The sequence below is a fragment of the Arachis ipaensis genome, chromosome B02 (assembly GCF_000816755.2).
Source record: "Arachis ipaensis cultivar K30076 chromosome B02, Araip1.1, whole genome shotgun sequence".
NCBI classification, from domain to species: domain Eukaryota; kingdom Viridiplantae; phylum Streptophyta; class Magnoliopsida; order Fabales; family Fabaceae; genus Arachis; species Arachis ipaensis.
In genome coordinates, this window is record NC_029786.2 from 92,243,472 (window position 1) to 92,265,741 (window position 22,270).

The 22,270-nt window shown below is 39.8% G+C and overlaps 2 protein-coding genes across 2 annotated transcripts in view; one reads left to right on the plus strand and one right to left on the minus strand.

Moving 5' to 3' along the window:
- LOC107625727 overlaps positions 1-19,396 on the plus strand; it is a 26,468-nt gene extending 7,072 nt beyond the window's left edge. The window contains exon 3 of the mRNA XM_016328429.2: positions 19,050-19,396. Coding sequence (XP_016183915.1) covers positions 19,050-19,184 — 135 coding nt within the window. The 3' untranslated portion in view covers positions 19,185-19,396. The remainder of the gene's footprint in view (positions 1-19,049) is intronic.
- LOC107627653 (protein NRT1/ PTR FAMILY 5.2-like) lies at positions 20,080-21,564 on the minus strand. The gene has a single exon (XM_021117002.1). It carries the CDS (start codon positions 21,562-21,564, stop codon positions 20,080-20,082), a length of 1,485 nt encoding a protein of 494 aa, XP_020972661.1.

Here is a 22,270-nt window from a genome sequence, read left to right on the forward strand (position 1 = left end):
TTTTTGAAAAAGATTTTGAAAAAGATGAGATTTTTAAACTGAAAATTTGATTTGACTCATGAGAAACAACTTGATTTTAAAAATTTTTGAAAAAGTCAACTCAAATTTTCGAATTTGATGAGAGAAAAAGGGAAAGATATTTTTTTGATTTTTTGAATTTTTATGAAAAACACTAAAATGATGCAATGCATGAAATTTTTAGATCAAAACATGTGATGAATGCAAGAATGCTATGAATGTCAAGAAGAACACCAAGAACATTATGAATGTCAAGATGAACATCAAAGACACAATTTTGAAAAATTTTTAATGCAAAGAAAACATGCAAGACACCAAACTTAGAATTCTTTAATGCTTAGACACTAAGAATTCAAGAATGCATATGAAAAACACCATACAACACAAAACAAAAAATTATCAAGATCAAACAAGAAGACTTACCAAGAACAACTTGAAGATCATGAGGAACACTATGAATGCATGAAATTTTCGAAAAAATGCAAGATGAATATGCAATTGACACCAAACTTATAACATGACTCAAGACTCAAACAAGAAACAAAAAAATATTTTTGATTTTTATGATTTTCTAATTTTTTGTATTTATTTTATTTTATTTTTTTCGAAAATCATTTTGAAAAAGAAAAATAAGGATTCCAAAATTTTTAATATGAATTCCAGGAATCTTGCCATGTTAGTCTTAAAGCTCCAATCAAAGGGTCAGGCATGGCTTAATAGCCAGCCAAGCTTTAATAAAAATATGAGTGTAATTTAGACATGACAAGCCTAACATGCCCTATCCAAAAGAATTGGACATGGCTCCATTGAGGTGATTAGTTGAAGACCAATCCCAAAGCAGTTTGGGTATGGCTTTACAGCCAGATAGGATTCAACATGATTCATGAAATACTAGAATTCATTCTTAAAAATTCTGAAGAAAAATATATTTTTGAAAACATTTTTTTTCGAAAACAAAGGAGAAAATTTTGAAAGATTTTTTGAAAAATTTTTGAAATTAAAACAAAAAGAAAATTACCTAATCTGAGCAACAAGATGAACCGTCAGTTGTCCAAACTCAAACAATCCCCGGCAACGGCGCCAAAAACTAATCATCTGTCGGTTCTCGATCATGCTAGAATAGGATTCATCCTCCTTTTGCGTCTGTCACTAACGCCCAGCACTCGCGAGTTTGAAGCTCGTCACAGTCATTCAATCATTGAATCCCACTCATGGCCGAATGGCCAGCCCCTCTGATCTAAGAACCAGACGTCCAAAGATGGTCCAAAAAGACGTCTAATACAATAGTGAAAGGTCCTATTTATAATAAACTAGCTACTAGGGTTTACAAAAGTAAGTAATTGATGCATAAATCCACTTCCGGGGCCCACTTGGTGTGTGTTTGGGCTGAGCTTTAACTTTCCACGTGCAGAGGCCATTTGTGGAGTTGAACGCCAGGTTTTGATCCATTTCTGGCGTTCAACTCTGGTTTTGGATCCTTTTCTGGCGCTGGACGCCAGATTTGGGCAGAGAGCTGGCGTTGAACGCCAGTTTATGTCGTCTAAACTTGGCCAAAGTATGGACTATTATATATTGCTGGAAAGCCCTGGATGTCTACTTTCCAACGCAATTGGAAGCGCGCAATTTTGAGTTCTGTAGCTCCAGAAAATCCACTTTGAGTGCAGGGAGGTCAGAATCCAACAGCATCAGCAGTCCTTCTTCAACCTCTGAATCTGATTTCTGCTCAAGTCCCTCAATTTCAGCCAGAAAATACCTGAAATCACAGAAAAACACACAAACTCATAGTAAAGTTCAGAAATGTGAATTTAACATAAAAACTAATGAAAATATCCCTAAAAGTAACTAGATCCTACTAAAAACATACTAAAAACAATGTCAAAAAGCGTATAAATTATCCGCTCATCAACGGGTTGACGGATTCGGTCGCAAGCTTGTGCCTGACGAACGGACTTCTAAATGAGAACTTTAGAAAACACCTCACCACGAAGCCGGTGTGGACAATGCAGGAGATCCAATGTGTAGCCAGGGAGTACATTAACGATGAAGAAGTCAGCCAGGTTGTGGCTGCCAACAAACGGCAGCCCTCTTACAATCAAACCCGGCATCACGGGAGCGGAGAAAGACAAAAGGAACACGCCAAGGACGGCGGTCCGAATAAGGCACCCAGGCCGTTTCCTCGAGTCGGGAAGTTCACTAATTACACTTCCCTCACCGCGCCAATTGTGGAAGTTTACCAATAAATAGCCGAGAAGGGGATGTTATCGAAGCCCCGACCTCTGAAGGAACGAACAGGGGGGAACAAGAGCCTCTACTGTGATTACCACAAGGGCTACGGGGACAAGACACAAGACTGCTTCGACCTGAAAGACACACTGGAGCAAGCGATCAGGGATGGAAAGCTAGCCGAGTTCTCCCACCTTATTAGGGAGCTGAGGAGACGGAATCGCGACCACGAGGGTGAAGACAAGACCCGGGCCGCAAAGCAACGCCAAGAGCCAGAGGACAACGACCATGGGCTTACCATAGTGAACGTAGTAACAGCAAGAAACGCGGCGCCTAGGTCGAAATCGGCACATAAGAAAGACGCCAAAGTCCTGGCGGTTTCCACATCCTCTGCGCGAAGCCCCAAGAAATTTCCATCCATTTCATTCGGTCTGGAGGACCAATGGTTTGACGAGGTCGCGGAAAGCCCTCCAATGGTCATTACGGCCAGAGTGGGAACCGGCCTCGTCAAGCAGATCCTTGTAGATACGGGGGCAGACTCGAACATCATGTTCCGCAATGTGTTCGACGCCTTGGGCCTACGGGACACCGACTTAAAGACTCACCAGCACGGCGTTGTAGGGCTCGGCGACCACTTTATCAAGCCGGACGGGATAATCTCCCTGCCAACCTCCGTGGGACAAGGCCAAGGGAGAAGAACGGTAATGGCAGAGTTCGTGATCCTACGAGACTCCACGGCCTACAACATCATCCTAGGGAGGAAGACCATCAACGACCTAAGGGGAGTCATCAGTACAAGGATGCTGATAATGAAGTTCATAACTGAAGAAGGATCAGTAGGGTCTGTAAGGGGACACCTGGAAATGGCAGTCGCTTGCGACAATGCCAGTCTCTTGTTAAGAAAGAAATCCAAAGAAGCATCAGGAGTGTTCCTCGCCGACTTGGATGCCAGAGTCAGCGACAAGCCGAGACCCGAACCAGAAGGGAACCTGGAAAAGTTTAGAGTCGGCGACACAGAGGAGAAGTTCACCTTCGTGAACAGAAACCTCCCTCACGAGCTGAAAGAACCTCTAATGGAAATGATCAGGGCTAATGGTGACCTATTTGCCTGGACACCGGCCGACATGCCAGGGATAGACCCCTAACTCATGTCGCACCATTTGGCCGTCAAGCCAGAAGCCAGACCAGTGGTCCAAAGGAGGAGGAAGATGTCACAGGAAAGGGCAGAAGAGGTGGCCAAGCAGATGGCCAGCCTCCTCGAGGCAGGATTTATCCGGGAACTTGACTACTCGACCTGGCTGTCGAACATAGTCCTGGTAAGAAAACACAATGGGAAATGGAGGATGTGCGTGGATTATTCCGATCTCAACAAAGCATGTCCCAAGGATTGCTACCCCCTACCCAACATTGATGCGCTCATCGACGCGGCGGCGGGGTACCGGTATCTGAGCTTTATGGATGCTTATTCCGACTACAATCAGATACCGATGCACCGGCCAGACGAAGAAAAAACAGCATTCATAACGCCAGGAGGAATCTATTGCTACAAAGTAATGCCCTTTGGCCTGAAGAACGCGGGGGCCACATACCAAAGGTTGATGAACAAGATATTCAGCGACATCATTGGCAAAATGGTGGAAGTCTACGTAGACGACATCCTTGCCAAGACCACCCGACCCGAAGACCTTCTAAGCGACCTGGGAAACGTGTTCGCGGCCCTCCGACGACACGGCATGAGGCTCAAACCCCTCAAGTGCACCTTTGCCATGGAGGCCGGGAAGTTCCTTGGATTCATGATAACCCAAAGGGGGGTGGAAGCCAATCCTGAAAAATGCCAAGCAATACTCCAAATGAAGAGCCCAGGCTGCGTCAAAGATGTCCAGAGACTGGCGGGAAGGCTCACCACGTTATCTCGCTTCCTTGGGGCGTCGGCAGCAAAGGCCCTACCTTTCTTCAACCTAATGAGAAAGGGAATAGCATTTGAATGGATCCCGGCATGCGAAGAAGTGTTCAACCATTTTAAAAAGATCCTTGCAACACCACCTGTGCTCGGTAAACCCATGGTCGGAAAACCGCTCTACCTGTACCTAGCTATAACGGAGGAAGCGCTGGCAGCGGTCTTAGTGCGGGAAGAAGGGAAAGTTCAACAACTGATTTACTTTGTGAGTAAAGCGCTGCAAGGAGCAGAACTTAGGTACAGTAAGTTGGAGAAACTGGCACTAGCGCTCCTGACCTCTTCCCGCAGATTACGGCAATACTTCCAAGGTCATCAAGTGGTCATAAGAACGGACCAGGGAATTCGTCAAGTGCCCCAGAAACCCGACCTAGCGGGAAGGATGATGACCTGGGCCCTCGAGCTATCCCAGTACGATTTAAGATATGAGCCTCGACATGTAATAAAGGCGCAAGCAATGGCAAATTTCCTGGTGAAAGTAACCGGAGACCCAACCGAGGACACGGGCACACGTTGGAAGCTCCATGTAGACAGAGCCTCCAACCAGACGTCCGGAGGCGTTGGGATCATCTTAGAAAGCCCAGCCGGAGTCATCTACGAACAATCGGTCAAGTTCGAGTTTCCCGTGTCGAACAACCAAGCAAAATATGAAGCCCTTCTAGGCGGCTTGATCTTAGCTGGGGAAGTCGGGGCTACAAGGCTAGAAGTACGCAGCGACTCACAAGTCGTCACGTCGCAAGTAAATGGAAGCTACCAAGCCAAAGACTCGTTGTTGCAGAAGTACTTGGAGAGGGTCAAAGAACTGAGCAAATAGTTTGAGGAGGTCACGGTCTAACACATTTCGAGGGAGAGGAACACACAGGCAGATCTCCTATCCAAGCTAGCGAGCACGAAACCTGGAACCGGTAACCGGTCCCTCATTCAAGGCATCACGAAAGAACCAGTAGTTGCCCTCCACCTGACCAAGATAAGCCCCTCCTAGATGGACTCCATCACTGATTTCTTGCAGAACGGCAAACTCCTTGAAGGTGAGAAGGAAGCTAAAGCATTGAGAAGGGAGGCTGCCAAATACACGATCATACAAGGCCAACTGTTTAAAAAGGGACTTAGCCAACCCTTGCTGAAGTGCCTACACCCCGACCAGACGGACTACGTACTCAAAGAAGTCCACGAGGGGTGCTGTGGTCACCACATCAGGGGCAAAGCCCTAGCAAGGAAGCTCATCCGAGCTGGATATTACTGGCCATCAATGATGGAGGACTCCAAGGAGTTCGTGAAAAAATGCGTTAAGTGCCAAGAGAACGCTAACTTCCACGGAGCACCGGCCACCGAACTGAGCCTGATGACGTCCTCCCGGCCCTTCGCACAGTGGGGAGTCGACCTCTTGGGACCTTTCCCGGTTGGCCCAGGGCAAGTCAGATATCTCATAGTCGCCGTCGACTATTACACCAAATGGATAGAGGCCGAGCCACTGGCCACTATCTCCTCGTCCAACTGTAGAAAGTTCATGTGGAGGCAGGTGATAACTCGGTTTGACATCCCGGAGGTCATCATCTCAGACAACGGGACGCAATTCACCGATAAGAAGTTTGTAGAGTTCCTCGCCGGCTTGGGCATCAAACAGAAATTCTCCTCGGTGGAGCACCCCCAGACAAACGGACAAGTTGAGTCCGCAAATAAGGTCATCTTGCTGGGTCTCAAGAAGCGACTAGACAACAAGAAAGGAGCATGGGCTGATGAGCTTGCCTCAGTCCTCTGGTCCTACCGTACAACCGAGCAGTCCGCCACGGGAGAAACCCCCTTCCGCCTGACATATGGGGTAGACGCAATGATACCCGTAGAGATCGGTGAGCCGAGCCCACGGTTACTTCTCAAAGGGGTGGAAGAAGCTATAGAGAAGGACCTAGTAGATGAGACCAGGGAGAAGGCCCACCTGTCAGAAGTAGCACTAAAACAAAGAATGACCCTGTGCTACAACACCAAAGTGCTCAAGAGGGAATTTGAGCAAAACGACCTCGTCCTACGGCGCAATGACATCGGCCTACCAACCCAGGGAGAAGGCAAAATGGCGGCGAACTGGGAAGGTCCCTACAGGGTCAAAGAAGTGATTGGCAAGGGCGCCTACAAATTGGAGAAGCTCGATGGAAGGGAGGTCCCGAGAACTTGGAATGCGGGCAACCTGAGAAGGTTTTACCCCTAGATCAAGCATGTCGGCCAGGCGATCTAACGAACTTGTTCACTTACCTTTGTATCTACCATGGTAACAGACTTGTTTAATTACTGGTTCATGTTTACTTGTCATTTCTACCAATTTTACTTCTATTGTTCTTTTTCCTACTTGCACATCACATAACAACAAGTTCCACGACGCATTAAACGGAACCACGATACGGCACCCCGGGACTGATCACCCCGGGAGCCACCTAAACTAAAGCCATAACAAACGGCTATAACGATACCAAAAGGCCACGACCTGGCTTCGCTGAATTACCAACACAACGGTAAATAAACACGAGTGAAAAGCTCATACCGACCAAACGGTAACAAAACAAAACGAGAAAGCTATCAGATAGGCAAAAGACAATAATCACAAGCCGACTAAGCGACTCTTAATGTATAACGAAGTAAGCTTCAAAAGTTTCAAAAGTTCTACAACAAACCACAAATCCATACAAAAGCACAAGGTACAAGAGTTCATTTCTTGGGCATGTCAACAATCTTGCCATCCTTGATCGTCTTGAAAACTCCAATAGCCGACGTGTCAAAGTCAGGAGCCATGATCTTCACCTGGGTCTTAAGAGCTTCCTCAGTCATGAAGATCGCGTTCTTTCCCTGATCTCTGGTCACCTTATGTTTCTTCTTGAGCTCCTCAACCTCAGCTTGAGCGGCCTTAGCCGACGAGACGGCCACGTCACGCTCTTTTTCCAAAGCCACCACCCGACCTTGCGCGGCATTAAGTTGGCTCTCCAGAGTCATCTCCCGCTCGGTTAAACGGGACACGGTGTCATCGGAGGCTTTCAGCTTCTCCTCGGTGGACGCATCTTTCTCCTCAGCAGCCCTAAGCTTTTCCCCCGCCTCAGATAGCTACTCCTGAAGCATTTCCACATGGGCTTTGAATTCATTGTTGGCCTTGGCAGCAGTTTCGAGCTTCCTGCGCAGTGACTGCATCCCCGACAACTCGAACTCAGCCTTTCGAGCTATGACAGCTCTGCAGAGAAGTGCTCGGTACATCCACCTCGCCTGCCCCGCAAGCTCGGTACCGAGGAAGTGATCTTCCGTGCCAGGGATTAGTTGGGAGTCTATGAAAGCCCAAGCATCGAAGTTTTTCTCCATCACGGTGAGAGCTCCTTCCGGACTGGAAGATGCCCTCTGCCTTTTGGGGGTGGGGATAAGCTTTAAATCATCATCCTCTTGCTGAGCAGAGGTTGAGTGCTTAGGGCCGACCGTCTCCTCACGAATTGGAGAAACGCGCGCCCCATCAGAATTCTTATCCGTTATCTCGGTGTCACGGGGTGACGGCATCGCCTGATCTTTATCCCCAGAAGGGCCCTCCGGTTTCCCGTCAACCTTCCCTGTTTCCTCCTCATCGTTGTCTGCCAAGAAAGTCTTGAACAAGTCCTCAAGCCCTGTCACGGAAGCAGACATCTCCACTGCAACAAACAAGTAAACAAGTTAATTGTGAAACCAGAACAACCAAGCGAATGAATAAAAACGCAAAAATTCAAGGCAAAACAACTCACAAACATAATTCCTGGCGACCTCCCGGTCACCCATCAAGAGATGGGGATTCACGTGATTCTTTCCAAAAACTTCCAACAACACGTCGGCAACCCTCTTGTCCACAGCGGACATCCCCTTATAAGACACCGTAATGAATGTGTTGGATCCCGCCCCAAAGCTCCAGTACGTCGGAATGAGGCACTCCCCTTCTAACGACAACCAAAAGGGGTGACGACCTTTGACCGGACGCACCTTAAATTATTTATCTTTAAACCCGTGATAAGAGTCCTCAAACAACCCGAAGATCCTTCGACTCTGGGCAGATCAGAAGGACATGAACCCTTTCCTCGCCTTTCCCTCCTTAGAAGGATTTGTGAGGTTGAAGAAAAAAAGAAAGACATCAATAGATACCGGCAGCTCCAGATATTCGCACACCATCTCGAAACAGCGGATAGAAGCCCAACTGTTCGGATGCAGTTGCGACGGCGCCACGGAGATCCGGTTAAGAAGCGCCATTTGAAAAGGAGATCCGGTTAAGAAGTGCCACCTGGGTGAACATGTATTTATAAAACCAGATCCAGTCGGGGACCCGAGGGGAATGGAAGTTAAGCTCATATAGCCGTTCATTTAGGGCAGGAACGAAGACGTCATAATTGGCTTCCTCGTCTGTCCCTCCGCATAAATACTCGCCTTGACGGAACTCCGTTAGCTCTCCCTCGTCCATCTGATTTGGCGAGTCCTTCACATCGGAAGTCACCTAGGCATATGGGTCATAATTTGCGACGGAGGGAGAGGCCCGGGAAACAATGCGAGGCATACCTACAATGGGGGTACCACTCCGTTAGTCTATGAGGCCGGGAGTCTGGAAAAAGCCCAGAAAACTACATTTGTCCTATTCAACAGCTATGGTCAAGCATGGCTAAAAGCAAAACCCAAACAAAAACCTACCCTAGAATGGTAACCCCCCCTAACGCACCTACTTAACGCTAAAACCATCTAGCAAACTAATCAAGCAAGTAGCAAACACGTAGCAGCAAGCGCGCAAAAATGATGAAGATAAAAGGACATTGAAGCAAAAAGAGAAGGGATTAATGTTTACCTGGATTAGTTGCAAAGACTTGAAAGAGAAAAAAAGGCGTAGGGATGCAGAAATGAAGCTTTGGGACACTTGGGAGAGAAGAAGATGAAGATAGGAGAAGTGAAAATAGGAGAGAAAAACAAACGCAAACTGTTTAAAACTGTTACGCAAAGCGCGAAAGGATCAAGGGCATAATGGTCTTTGCACACAGGGTTTTCCAAACCATTATGAGCATTTAATGCCCGGCACGAGGAACGAGGCGACAAACGGTCACCTCAGCAACGAACAGACACGCACACAGGGGGCACGTCCCCTCCTCGGGCGGCCGACCTGACGACAACACACGAAAGGAGATAACACGCCAGCAACAACCCTCACGACTATTGCTGGCGCGTTGGGGGCACTATTACGGCCTGGCCCAAAGCACTCGCGGGCCGGCCCGACCCGAGCACCACCCGACCCGGACGGTCAGGATCGAGGCGCCCAGTTGCCGACCCGGACACGCGTCCCTGACAGCTTTGCTACAGCTGTGCGAAGGAAGCATCGAAAGAAGTGGGCCTGTCGTTGCAGGGCCCACCTCTGACACGGTATATATGGGGAAGGTCCTACCCTTCCCCCAAGGTACGTCATATACTATTCAACCCTTTTTCACCTGCACACTTGACTGTCTAGAGCGTCGGATTGTCCTTGCAGGTGACACCCCCCTCCACACAAAGAGCTCGGGACGTCGGCTGCACCCCCCTTCAACCCAGCAACCCAGAACCAGGCGATTCCCCCCGGTACCTGACCTACCAAACAACTTGGATTATATATAGTAAAATTACTTTCTTGACTAAATCATATTTTAAAAATCCAGTGATGCTACTTGTATAAGCAGTTTTAATAATTAAGTCTAATTAAGTTGATTCAAGTTAAATCAATATAACATAAAAAAAATTTTACTACATAATTCAAAATTTTCATTTACTGCAATTGCTTTTTTTGTTATTTTTTATGCTAATTTTTTATTTTTAATCAAATAATTTTGTGTTGAGTTCTTAGAATATTTGATATGTTGTTAGTTGGATTTTAATATTTTGAATTTGTAATTCTTACAAAATTTATATGTTGATCATCACAAAATTTCAACGTTGTATGTCAAAATTTTTATGATTTGAACCAAAATTCCTATATCCAGTAGTTTTGTTAATATATATAGAAGAAGATGATAATAGTAATGATAGTGAACGAAGACGAGAAGGACAAGGAAGAGAAAAAAAATGAGAAAGAGAAAGAAGAGATGATGATACTGATGATGATAAAAGAGAACGAAAAATAGAAAAAAAAAACACATATGTATTTACATACGTATTTACATGACTATTTATCATTTTTAATATTTAGTTATATATATGTTAAAATATAAAATACAAACTAAAAATAAATTAAACTACATATATATTAATTTACAGATATTTAGTGAGTGTTTTTTTGTGCATATAGCATTTTTTATTTTTGCATAAGAAAACTTTAAGTTGAAACTATTGTTTGAGAATTAGAAGTTTTCAAGTGAAAAAAATAATGATTTACTCCTTACCTTCTTATTTTAGTACTTTACAAAAATTTTTGCGTTATAAAATTTAAGTTTAATTATCAAATAAGTTTCTATAATCTCAACAAATTTATAATAAAAATATTATATACACAAAAAATAATTACATCAAATATTTAAGAATATTTCATAATTCTTTTTAACAAAAAATAGTTAATAGTTAACAATAACTTAATTGAATTTTTTATCTGACATAAGCATTTAATTATAAATTGTTAAAGACTTAATTAAAATATTTGTAAAACTAAAAAATAGAGCTTATTTAAACCTAAAATTTAGTAAAAATACTATTTGCATAAAAAAATTAAGCACTATAAATCAGTTTCATATATTTGTATATTTACATGTTGTGTTGTTTTTTTTAATCAAAGATAGAAATTTAATTTATTGAATGAAAATTAAGAGTTTGGATCAACGATGGACTACCGTATAAGGAAAAAACTTTATGAATGAGAATTGTGCAGTTTTCGAAAACATCATCTTTTTTTTTTGTCCAATGCCTAGCCGAGTTGCTGCTTCCAAAATCCGTTGATGGCTTAGATCTTCTCTTTCAAAAATATGTTTGTTCCTTGCTATCCACAGTTGCTACATAAGGTAAGCTACGAAATGGGTCTTTTCCCTCCTTTTTCTACTTAGTTTCAAGTCTTTGATGAGCTTCAACCACTATTTTTGCATCTCTGCTGCATCTGAAGGATATCAGGTTCAACACGAGAAGAAGAAAAGGAGAAGAGAATATGCAGCGTGGAGAGAGAGAGAGAGATTCTAAATTGGTAAAGTGTGAGAGTTCAACTAAACAATGATTAACTCTAGCTACTTATAGCAAGAAAGTGCCAGCTGTCACACTATAAATTACACAAACTAAACTAACTAATTCTGTTAACAATCACAAAACTAATCACAAGCTAACTAACAACAATGCTAATAATCACAAACTAACAAACTATCAACATCATTAACCAATTCTGTTAATCACAATACTAGCCCTAACCAATTTTGTTTAGTTAGTTTACTCTGTTATGACCCCTACTGCTCAGCTTCTCTTCTAGTGTTCCAGTCTTGTTTCCTTTTATTTCTAACTTGATATTATAACCCCTGATGTTGATTTGTACTGCCTTTGCTATCACAGATTGAAAATGTGCATTTGGTTCTTTATCATGACTATTGCTGCCTACACCTTTTGAAGTTTCAGAATTCTCTGATTCTCCTTTGTGATCTCCTCTGCTGAGCTTGTTTGTGCCACTATCACCACTATACTTCTTCAAATCTTCAACCAGTAGTCTAGATCTGAACTCCAGAAACGTAGCACTTGATAATGACTTTGTCAACACATCAACTAGCTGGAAAGTTCCAGGGACATGACTCACTTGAATAATCTTCTTAGTGACATAATCGTGGACAAAATAAAGATCAGTCTCAAAATGTTTTGACTTTGAATATAGAATTAGATTTGCAGCCAACAATACAGCACTCAAATTATCACAATAAACTAATGGAGCTATTGAAAGTGTAGCTCCTATTTCAATCATAAAATTCTTTATCCAAAGTAGCTCAGCCACTAAGTCAGCCATAGCCCTGCACTCTGCTTCAGTACCGGACCAGGCAACAACACCTTGCTTCTTTGAACTCCACGAAATTAGATTACTCCCAAGAAAAACATAGAAGCTGCTAGCCGCTAGTGGATGTCCTATCATCTAGGTCTCCTCCCCAGTCAGAATCACTATAGGCTTTAACTTGCTGAACATTCATTTTGTACAAGTGTAGACCAAAACCGAGTGTCCCCTGCACATATCTTAGCACCCTTTTGATTAGCTTCCAGTCTTCATTTAACAGATTTTGCATAAACTATAAGACCTTACCTACACAATAAGCTAACTCCAGACGAGTGACAGTGAGATATTGTAAACTGCTCACCACTGATCTATAAAGTTTAGTGTCCTTGAATGTTGAACCTCCAAAGGAAGAAAACTTAATCGAGGAGGGTAGAGGTGTAGGACAAGGCTTGTAGTGCTCCATATCGAATTTCTTAAGCAGGTTATTGGCATATTTTTCTTGTGACAATACCAGATCACCACTAGCAGTCTTAGTAACCTGAACCCCAATAAAATAATGAAGTTCACCCATATATTTTAAAGCAAATTTGACATTTAGTTGTTGAATCACTAGGAAAATTACATCATCAGAGTCTCCAGTGATGATTATATCATCGACATATACCAGAACAAACAATGAAGAGCCATTTTTGAACCTGTTAAAGACAGAGACATCGGACTTCGTTGCATTGAACCCAAGGTGCTGTAGAGCTGTGGACAGCTTATAATACTAGGCTCTTGGTGCCTGCTTCGAACCATAAAGGGACTTGGTGAACTTACACATTAAACTGCCATCACCAACTTCATAACCCTTCAGCTACTTCATGTATATATCCTTAGCCAGGTCACCATGCAGAAATGCATTATTGACATCAAGCTATTTAATTTTCTAATTTATGGACAATGCCAATGTGAGCACAGATCGAATTGAAGTAGGTTTTATCACTGGACTGTACATTTCTATAAAATTAAAGTCTGGTCTCTGAGAGAAATCTTGAACCATGAAATGAGCCTTATACTTTTGTAAGCTACCATTCAAGTTATATTTAACCTGAAAGACCCATCTACTACCCAATGCTTCTCTGTCCTGAGGAAGGAGAACCCGTTTCCAAGTTTGGTTTTGCATGAGGGCATTGTATTCTGCATCTATTGTAGCCTTCCACTCAGGCATGGACAAGGAAGCTCAGACTGTCCTTGGTTCAACACTAATAAGGAAGGATCTGGGCTTAAGAACTCCACTTTTGCTTCTTGTGGTCATAGGATGAACATTTGAAATGAGTGGTGCTGGGATTGAGGGATCATCAGCAAAGGGAATCAGAATTTCAAGGTCTGAAATAGGAACAGGTATTGGTGTTGCAGATAGAGCCAAAAGGTGCTGTGGAAAGAAAATTATTACTGGTGAGGTTGTTGTTGTTGGAGGCTGGGTTTGAGAGAGGTGAGGTTGAAGAAGCTCTTGTTTGTACTTGTGACTAGGAGCTGGTGTTGGACACAATAGGGTTAAATGGAGGTGTGAGTATTGGAGTTAGAGTTTGGAGAGGGGATCTATTTGCAATGTTACAAGAATTGTGTGAGGGTTGAGCAAGGTTTAAGTTTAGTAAAGGAATGACTGGAGGTGAATAAGGATTAGAGGTTGAACTAGAATCAACTACCAAAGGAGGTGCATAACCAGTTTTGAAAGGGAAATACTGCTCATCAAATACCATATTACTAGTGATCACAACTTTATCTTGTGTAGTGAGGCACTTGTAACCTTTGTGTACTACACTGTAACCCAGAAAAGTTCATGGAGATGATCTGAATCCCAATTTGTGCCTATTGTATGGCTTCAAATGTGAAAAACACAAACACCCAAAAATTATTAGGCTTGTGTAACCAAACTCCTTTTCAAATAGCTTCTCAAATGGCGACTGACCTTGCAAAACCTGGGTTGGCAATCTGTTTATGAGATGCACTGCTGTCATAAAGGCATTTTCCCAATATTTAATTGGCATTCCAGCTCTTGCTAACATTGTTAAACCCTTCTCCACTATGTGCATGTGCTTTCTCTCGACACTGCCATTTCGCTGATGCTCATGCGGACAGGAACATCTATGTAGAATACCCTGCACTTGTAAATCCCTGGCTAAGCTCACATACTCAGCAACATTGTCAGACTAAAGCATCTTAATTTTAGAATTTAATTGTAACTCAACCATTTGTTGAAAATATTTAAAAATTGATTTGATTCGATATCGAGTTTTGATGAGATAGAACCAAGTGTATTTATTGCAAGCATCAATAAAGACAACAAAGTAAAAATGTTCATTTAAATCTGGAACAGGAGTAGGGCTCCAAATGTCTGTAGATACTAACTGCAGTGAAGCAGTGTACAAAGAATTTGAAGGGGGATAAGGAAGACTATAGGACTTTCCAATATAGAAGATGCACATGGGTTTTTATTCAAAGAAGAAACAATATTACAAGACTTTAAAATAGAAGAAACAACACTATTTGCGGCATGACCCAATCTGTATTGCGACAAATGAAACTGGTCAATAGTGGACACGATTGAAACAAAAGTAGCTGATTTATTTGATAGAGTGAAGTTGAGAAACTTGTACATTCCTCTTTCAACTTTTCCATGTATGGCAATTTCTTTAGTTCCCTGAGAGTTCACACAACAACCATTAGAGTGAAATTCAAAAAAGACACTGTTGTTACAACATAAGTTATACACACTAAGTAAATTCTTTGTGATATCAGGCACGTGTAGCAACTTATGCAACAAGAATTCTCTATTACTCAAATAAGCTTTAAAGTAAGAATTTCCAACAAGGTTGATGTACAAACTTGATCTGTTTCTCACAATTACTTAATCTGCACCTTCATACTTTTCTCTCTCAATCAGATTTTGCTTATCAGAAGTCATGTGGTGTATAGCACCCGAATCTGGATACCAACTCTGATCTTACAATGTTGTAGGTGTAGCCAATACATTGCTCATATTTGCTTGTGAACTTTGCAGATTTTTGTGAGTTTAAGCCTTCATATTGAGCTCTGGAACCTTCTGGCCTTTCATACCTATACCAGAAAGTCTTTGCAGTATGCCCTAGCTTATTACACACTTGACAAACAGGTCTGGTACCATTAGTCATCCTTGAACCACTGTAATGCTGCCTTTCACCAAATCTGGAGCCATCACCACTTTCAAACCTTGAGTCATACCTTGAATCATTATAGAACTAAGTTCTAAACCAGGAGCTGTTACCACCAAATTGTCCATTCTCTTCAAACCTGGAACTGTTTCCACCAAACTGTCCATTCTCGTTATAGAAATTTCGACCACCTTTGATGATCTTGCCACCACCTCTACTCCTGTAGTCTCCTCCGAAACTGCCTCTTATGTTATAGTTTTGAGAATATCCTGGTGCACTTTGTGCCACATTTGCTTGTATAAATGATTCTGGTTTTCTTATCCTTTCTAACATACTCTTATGAGTCAATAACAAAGCCTCTAATTCTCCCACTGAAATACTCACTAGTCTTGCCATAACTGAAGTAATTACAAATCTATATTCTTCAGTTAACCCATTCAACAAAGCATTAACATGATCACTTTCATGCATCGGTTCTCCTACTGAAGCTAGAGCATCAATTATTCCTTTTAAGGATAACACATACTCATTTACAAATCTTATGTTTCAGTTGCATTATTCTTAGCTCGAATGTGTGAAGAAAAATGATCATCTAATCTTTTTCAAATCTCATATGAATAGATATATCCTACTATTCAAGTCGTGAAGGGCTTGGTCATCAAAGCAAGCCAAGATTTGAGCAACGCATCTAGTCTCTTCCAAGCAGCAAATTCTGGTGTCACTTGTTCCGATCCGTCAAACCTAAGAAGAATTCCCTCTCCTGTGATATAATGAAGCAAATTGTAACAGTCAATCGTTGATTCGGCCTAGTCTTTTCACTGTAAGAAGTTGTCATCATCGAGTTTCTTAGAAATTGAGAAGAAGTGAAATTCTTTAGAGCTGTGCTTGATTGATTCACTAAGTTTTCAGCTTGTGTATCGTATTTGCCATTGAATTAAATAGAGAGAGCTTTGATACCATGAAGGATGTCAGGCTCAACACGAGAAGAAGAAAACGGAAAAAGAATATGCAGTGTGAAAAGAGAGTGAAAACAAAGAGAGAGAGAACTTCTTCTTCTTCTAAATTGGTAAAGTGAGATTTCAACTAAATAGTGATTAACTCTGGCTACTTATAGCAAGAGAGTGCCAGTTGTCACACTATAAATCACACAAACTAAACTAACTAATTTTTTTAACAATCACAAAACTAATCACAAGCTAACTAACAACAATGCTAACAATCACAAACTAACTAACTATCAGCATCATTAACTAATTCTGTTAACAACAACACTAGCACTAACCAAACTAACCAATTATGTTTAGTTAGTTTACTCTGTCAGCATCATCAGTCACAGTGAAGGTTATCATGCCGGAGTTCTACCACGTCATCATTGCTTGTGCGTAGCTCAATAAATAGTGCCATAGTTATTTCTCCTTATTGGCCAAATCTCAAACAAATTGAGGAAACTGCAGGTAACATCTCATGTAGTCTCCTTCTTATTGGTAACTGATTATGAAATACTCTCCATAGAAAAACTTTGATCTTTGCCTCTTTGGTGGGTATTTTAAGTCCCATAAGGAAGACCAATGTCTCTTCGACTTGCATTGTTTAAAGTAATTCTAACTGTAGATGGTGAAATTCGTGGGCAACCTTGTAACCCAAAGCAATAGTGTACGAACCCTTCTTCTCGAGTGATCGGGTAGGTCTGTCTTCCCATTCAATGATTTTTGTTTGTAAAATTGCATGTGCAATTTCTTGGATGAATTATGTTATCACTACTTGATGATTCCATTCTTTGTGATCTATCATTAGCTATTCAACCTATTTTACTTTTTGTGCATTGTTTGTGTGAATAATTGTGGCCAATGACGGATAATTTTCAATCCAAGCATCTATCAACACCTTCATTAAATTCCTTCTCCTTATCCTCCAAACAAGCCCTTTTTTAATCACTTTTCTTTCTTCTAGCAAACTCCTCCACCAAAAGGAGGTTATTACCTGATTTAGCCCTTAAAAAGTTTGAATATCTGAAGTATTTGTTTTTGTGTACTCTGTAAATTAAAGAATTAGGCTTGTTCAACAACCTAAAACCCTATTTTCTGAGCGTAGCCATATTGAATGCTCTGAGGTTCTTAAAATTTAAACCACCGAGGCTTTGGTCAACAAATAACAACTCATTTCACCCAGTGCATCTTTCTCTCCTATCCCCTCTATCCCTACCAAAACTGCATAATCATTTTATGGATTTCATCCATTAAAGTCTTTGGGAGCTTAAAACAACTCAATGTATAAATAGAAATAAGAATTGTTTCTAATGTTAAAGTTTCTTGGAAACTCTATCCTTAATATAGTTAAAAGTATTCTTCTTGGACTTGTGAACAATAAAGAGGAGACCCAAATATATGTCATGTTCCCTACATGGGGGACTTGTGAAACATTCACCAACTGATTCCTTATGTCTTCGGTGTGTTATTATAGCTAAAACACACTAATGACTTACTTAATGACTTGGTCACTAACGTTGTAATAGAAATGTAACACATTTACCAGATACTGGAAATCCTCTTTTATAGTTCTACTAAATAAAATTGAGTTCGCAAAGAATAGGTGACTAATAGCTGGGTATCTGTAATTAAGTCTCAAGCCAACAATTTCTTGTCCCTCTAAAAGTAGCTTATAAAAATACGCTCTAGGTTAAAAGTTGGCCAGAATAAATTGTCCTAGTTTTATAATACTACTGATATATAAAATACCAATTTTATGATATATATTATATAGTGTCTAACTTTTGCTTAATTTATTTTTTATAATAAATTTTAAATATTTAAAAATAATTTATTTTTATATTTTATAATAAAATATTAAATTTGATTTTTTATAAATTAGATATCACCTTAATAGTATTAAGTATTTTTTATATATGATGTTGATTAAAAAAAAAGATATATTACAGAATTTTGTAAATTAAAATTTAACTAAAATCTGCGATATGTATTGGACTATTTTTTATTGGCTCTTACTAATAAATAGCTCATTCTAATAATTAATAAAAACAATGCTATTATACTAACTCAGTAGCATATATTAGTAATTAAAATAGTCCATCTCCCAACAAAATTTCAATTGATATCTAATGATTAATTTCCTATTCCATCAAATTCAAACTATCACAGCAGGGTTGCGAGTGCACACTTTTCTCCCCTAGGGGCTCCCACTTACAACATTATAAACTTGATGTGGTTAAAGCTCCAAATTTAAAATTTGTCTATTTTTGTTGAATTGTGTCAAAAATTGACATAGACAGAAAAATCAAATATCTATCCTTTAATTGATAGATTAATTCGTTTTATTTTTAATTTTTTCTGTGACAGCAGCAACAATTGAATGGGTTTTTTCTACTATAAAAATTATTAAAATAAAGCTTTAAAATACGATGGAAGATGAATTTTTAGCAGATTATATAATTGTATATATTGCAAAGGAGATTGCTTCAAAATTTACTTCATAGATGATAATTGATGATTTTAGTTCCATAAAACATCGTCGAGCAAATTTAAAAAATACAAAAATCTTAAAGTATGTAGTTAAATATTGACTTTTATATAATATAATTATTCTTTTGATATATATGCTATGAATTATATTTTAATAATTTTTGTTATATTATATTTTAATTTATTTTATATTTAATTGGTGCCTCTTATGAAATTTCTGATGCGCCACTGATTGTACCAGTACATTGTATTTTTCTTTTTGTAAGGAGGAAGGAAATGGAGATGGGACACAAAGAGTTTCCTTTGACAAAAATAGGGTGAGAAAGAAGAGTTTAGGCTCGAGGACGGGGATCGGGAATCAAAGAGGAATCCCTTGCCCCTGCCCAAGTGACATCCTATAAGGTAAATTGCTCCCAGAGACTGGAGAGAAGTGTTTCACTGAATAATAATACCATATACTATTGATTAATTAATTAGAAAGGGAGAGACTCTTGAATATAAGAGGAGCTCATAACAAAAAGAAAGGAGTGACTAAGTTGTTGTTGTAACCGAATAACAACACTAAAAATAGAAGAATAGATTCGTTACAAATTGGTAATATACCCAGAATATTCCATCTACAAAGCTCACAACAATATACTTACTCTAATAGAGTGGCAAAGATGAATAACTCGGAGGAAACACAGAGATATAGAAAAACTGATTCATTAAACACGACCTGGCAAAAACTTCTAAGAATTTACAATTTTCCTTTCGATAAACAGAAGCATAAGCCATTTGTATTATGAAGATCACATTTATGATATTTACGTTCTTAGTACTCTGCTATTGATGGGTATAAGGAACTGTCTGTAACTACCTCATGCCCAAAAAAACATAACAAAAATGCTCTAAGAATTACAGAAGAATTTCTAACCCGTGATCACTCTAAAAGGCTGTTAATTGGGAAGATAATTTATGAATACATGTTCAAATTTGGTGAAGGTACCACACTGATTTGGTAAAGTAAATTGCTCTTAGAGAGAAGAAGAAGGTTTCATTGAGTAACACCTCATATTATTGATTCGTTCAACTAACTACAAATAGAGAGTCACCTTTAATATAAGAGGTGCTCAAAACAGAAAGAGAGGAGTAACTAGAACAGTTATTGTAACAAAAAAATTACAAGTCTAAAATGAGAACAACAAGCAATTATACTTCGTTACTTTCTACTACGACAACAAGTACTCCGTTGTTATGGAGATTGGAATCTCCTTCAAAGATTATTGTCAAATGTTCTTCTCTGGTTGCATGTTCTCAAATTGACTCTATTTCATGATCATGCTCTGATATTTGCTCCATCTCAATTTCCTTATCCTCTTCGGTAACGTCTGGCCCTGGGCTAGTTGCCGAATTTGGCTCACCATTTGCTTCTTCAAAGTTTGATTCTAGACCTTCAACCAATATTTGCTCCATCATTGTTTCTTCTTCTTCTTCTTCGTCATCTGGAAATTCATTATCGTGCACAAACTTGTAATAATAAACTAAAAAACCGAGAAGAAACACAATATTGAGTATTGCTAACATGAGAAAATATCTGTCCAAATGGCGGCTGGCGGTGTTTGATTCATAAAGCCACCTGTCGAAAATCAAGAACCATGGTATGCTCAAGAGTTTTCCTATACCATTCACCAGATTACTGAATGGCTCAGCAAAGTTCCTCACAGATTCCGATGCATAGTTCTCGAATAACTTGGATAGACCATCTTCAACAAGCGCTTCCGCCATTCCTAACAACAGAAATTGTGGAATCAAGGCCTTTGTAGTCATAATTCCTGTCGAATACAGTATATGTCTTTCCACTCTCCATGCGAAGACACAACAAATCGCAGCAAGAAACATTCCAATACCAATCTTCACGGTAGTTGAATCTATTATTTTTCTCTTGGCTCCAAATTTGATGATGATCTTGTTGATCTTCTTAGCCACATTAGCTTTTTCCACTAGCCGGAAAAACATTGGTATTACCATGTCAGTCATGGTGGTCTCGAGTAAGAAGAGAGATGAAATGTCAATATGCATGACACTTTTCAAACTGCTCGCTTGTGAAACAAAAAAACTGTTCCCAGAAGCCGCAACAAAACTGTAAGGGAATAAGCAAAACCCCCAACAGAGCAACAAAACAGTGCTCTTGGCTTCTCTCACTTGCTTAACTGTGCACAGCTCCCCTTTCGTCTCTTGCATATGGGGACTGACATCATGATTTTCAGTTTGTTTCTTGTCAATTATAGCTGCTTTTTCCAACCATCCAAACCCCCAAGGTACTCGCGGTAACAACCTTACAACCCCACCCTGGCCATGGTTATCCTCATAGAGATGTCCCTGCTTATAATTCTTCCAGTAGTATCCACGTTCTGAGGTTAAATATTCCAAAGTCCTTTTCCTATAAGCTGCTTTGCACACTCTACAAAACTTGCCAACATTGCTTTTTTCCACAAGCAAATCTTCATGTTTGTACCATGCATATCCAAAGTAGAACAACATATAGCTCCCTACCATGAATAGTGACACAAATATGATGCCGTGCCACGAATAATTATCATCAACAACTTCAGAGAAAATAATGACTGCGACAAACGAAAATAAAAATACAGAGATCTTCCACAGTGAAAAGGTATGGTCTTGCCTTGCATTGTTGTTTGTGCATTGTTGTCCTAATTCTTCTTTTTTAGCTCTCGCTATCTCCTCCAATTGAGAGTCAAAAAAATCTTTGCACAAACATCTACCGGCGACGTTTCCCATTGTAATAAGAACAATTGCTACATAGACCATATAATATTCGAAGTATTCACGATCTGAAATTGAAGATATCCAGAACAACATTGAACCCTGCAAAAACAATGTAGATAATAGATACCAACAAATTGGATATATAAATACAAGAGTACTAGGAGGCCAACAAATTTTGTGATTTGTAGCTATCAATTAATCATTACTAATATTTTTAATGTAAGAGATTAAGTCCAATGATGTGAAATTTACTTATTTTTCTTTTACTGGTTACCTTTGTTCATTGTGTAAATATCTAAGTGATTTAATCGGTTCATTTGAAGATAATTAAAATCTAAGAGATATTTCCTATAAATCTTTTGTTTTAGAAACTATAAAGTAACCTTCAAAAAACAGTTCTTATTCAGTTATTTCAATTATATAAAAGGAATAAGTTATAAAATTACATTTTCAGAATCTGAGGAGGAAAAAAATAGAGACTATCTTAATTATAACTTATCATATGATATGATCACCAGTTTTGTACAATTATTATATGAAAATTTAATTACTGTTTACATAGTCTAACTTTAAATGTAATTTCAATATCCTTATCTTCTTTAATTTATTTGAATAATAGTTTAAAGAGCTAATTTATAAGGAAAACTCACTAAAAATTAAACGATATTAAACTATTATTTATTTTATAATATACCGTATTTAGTTTGATATACATGTG

Excerpts from the sequence above, each read along its gene's own strand:
- LOC107627653 (XM_021117002.1), bottom strand. The coding sequence starts at position 21,564 with ATGGGAAACGTCGCCGGTAGATGTTTGTGCAAAGATTTTTTTGACTCT.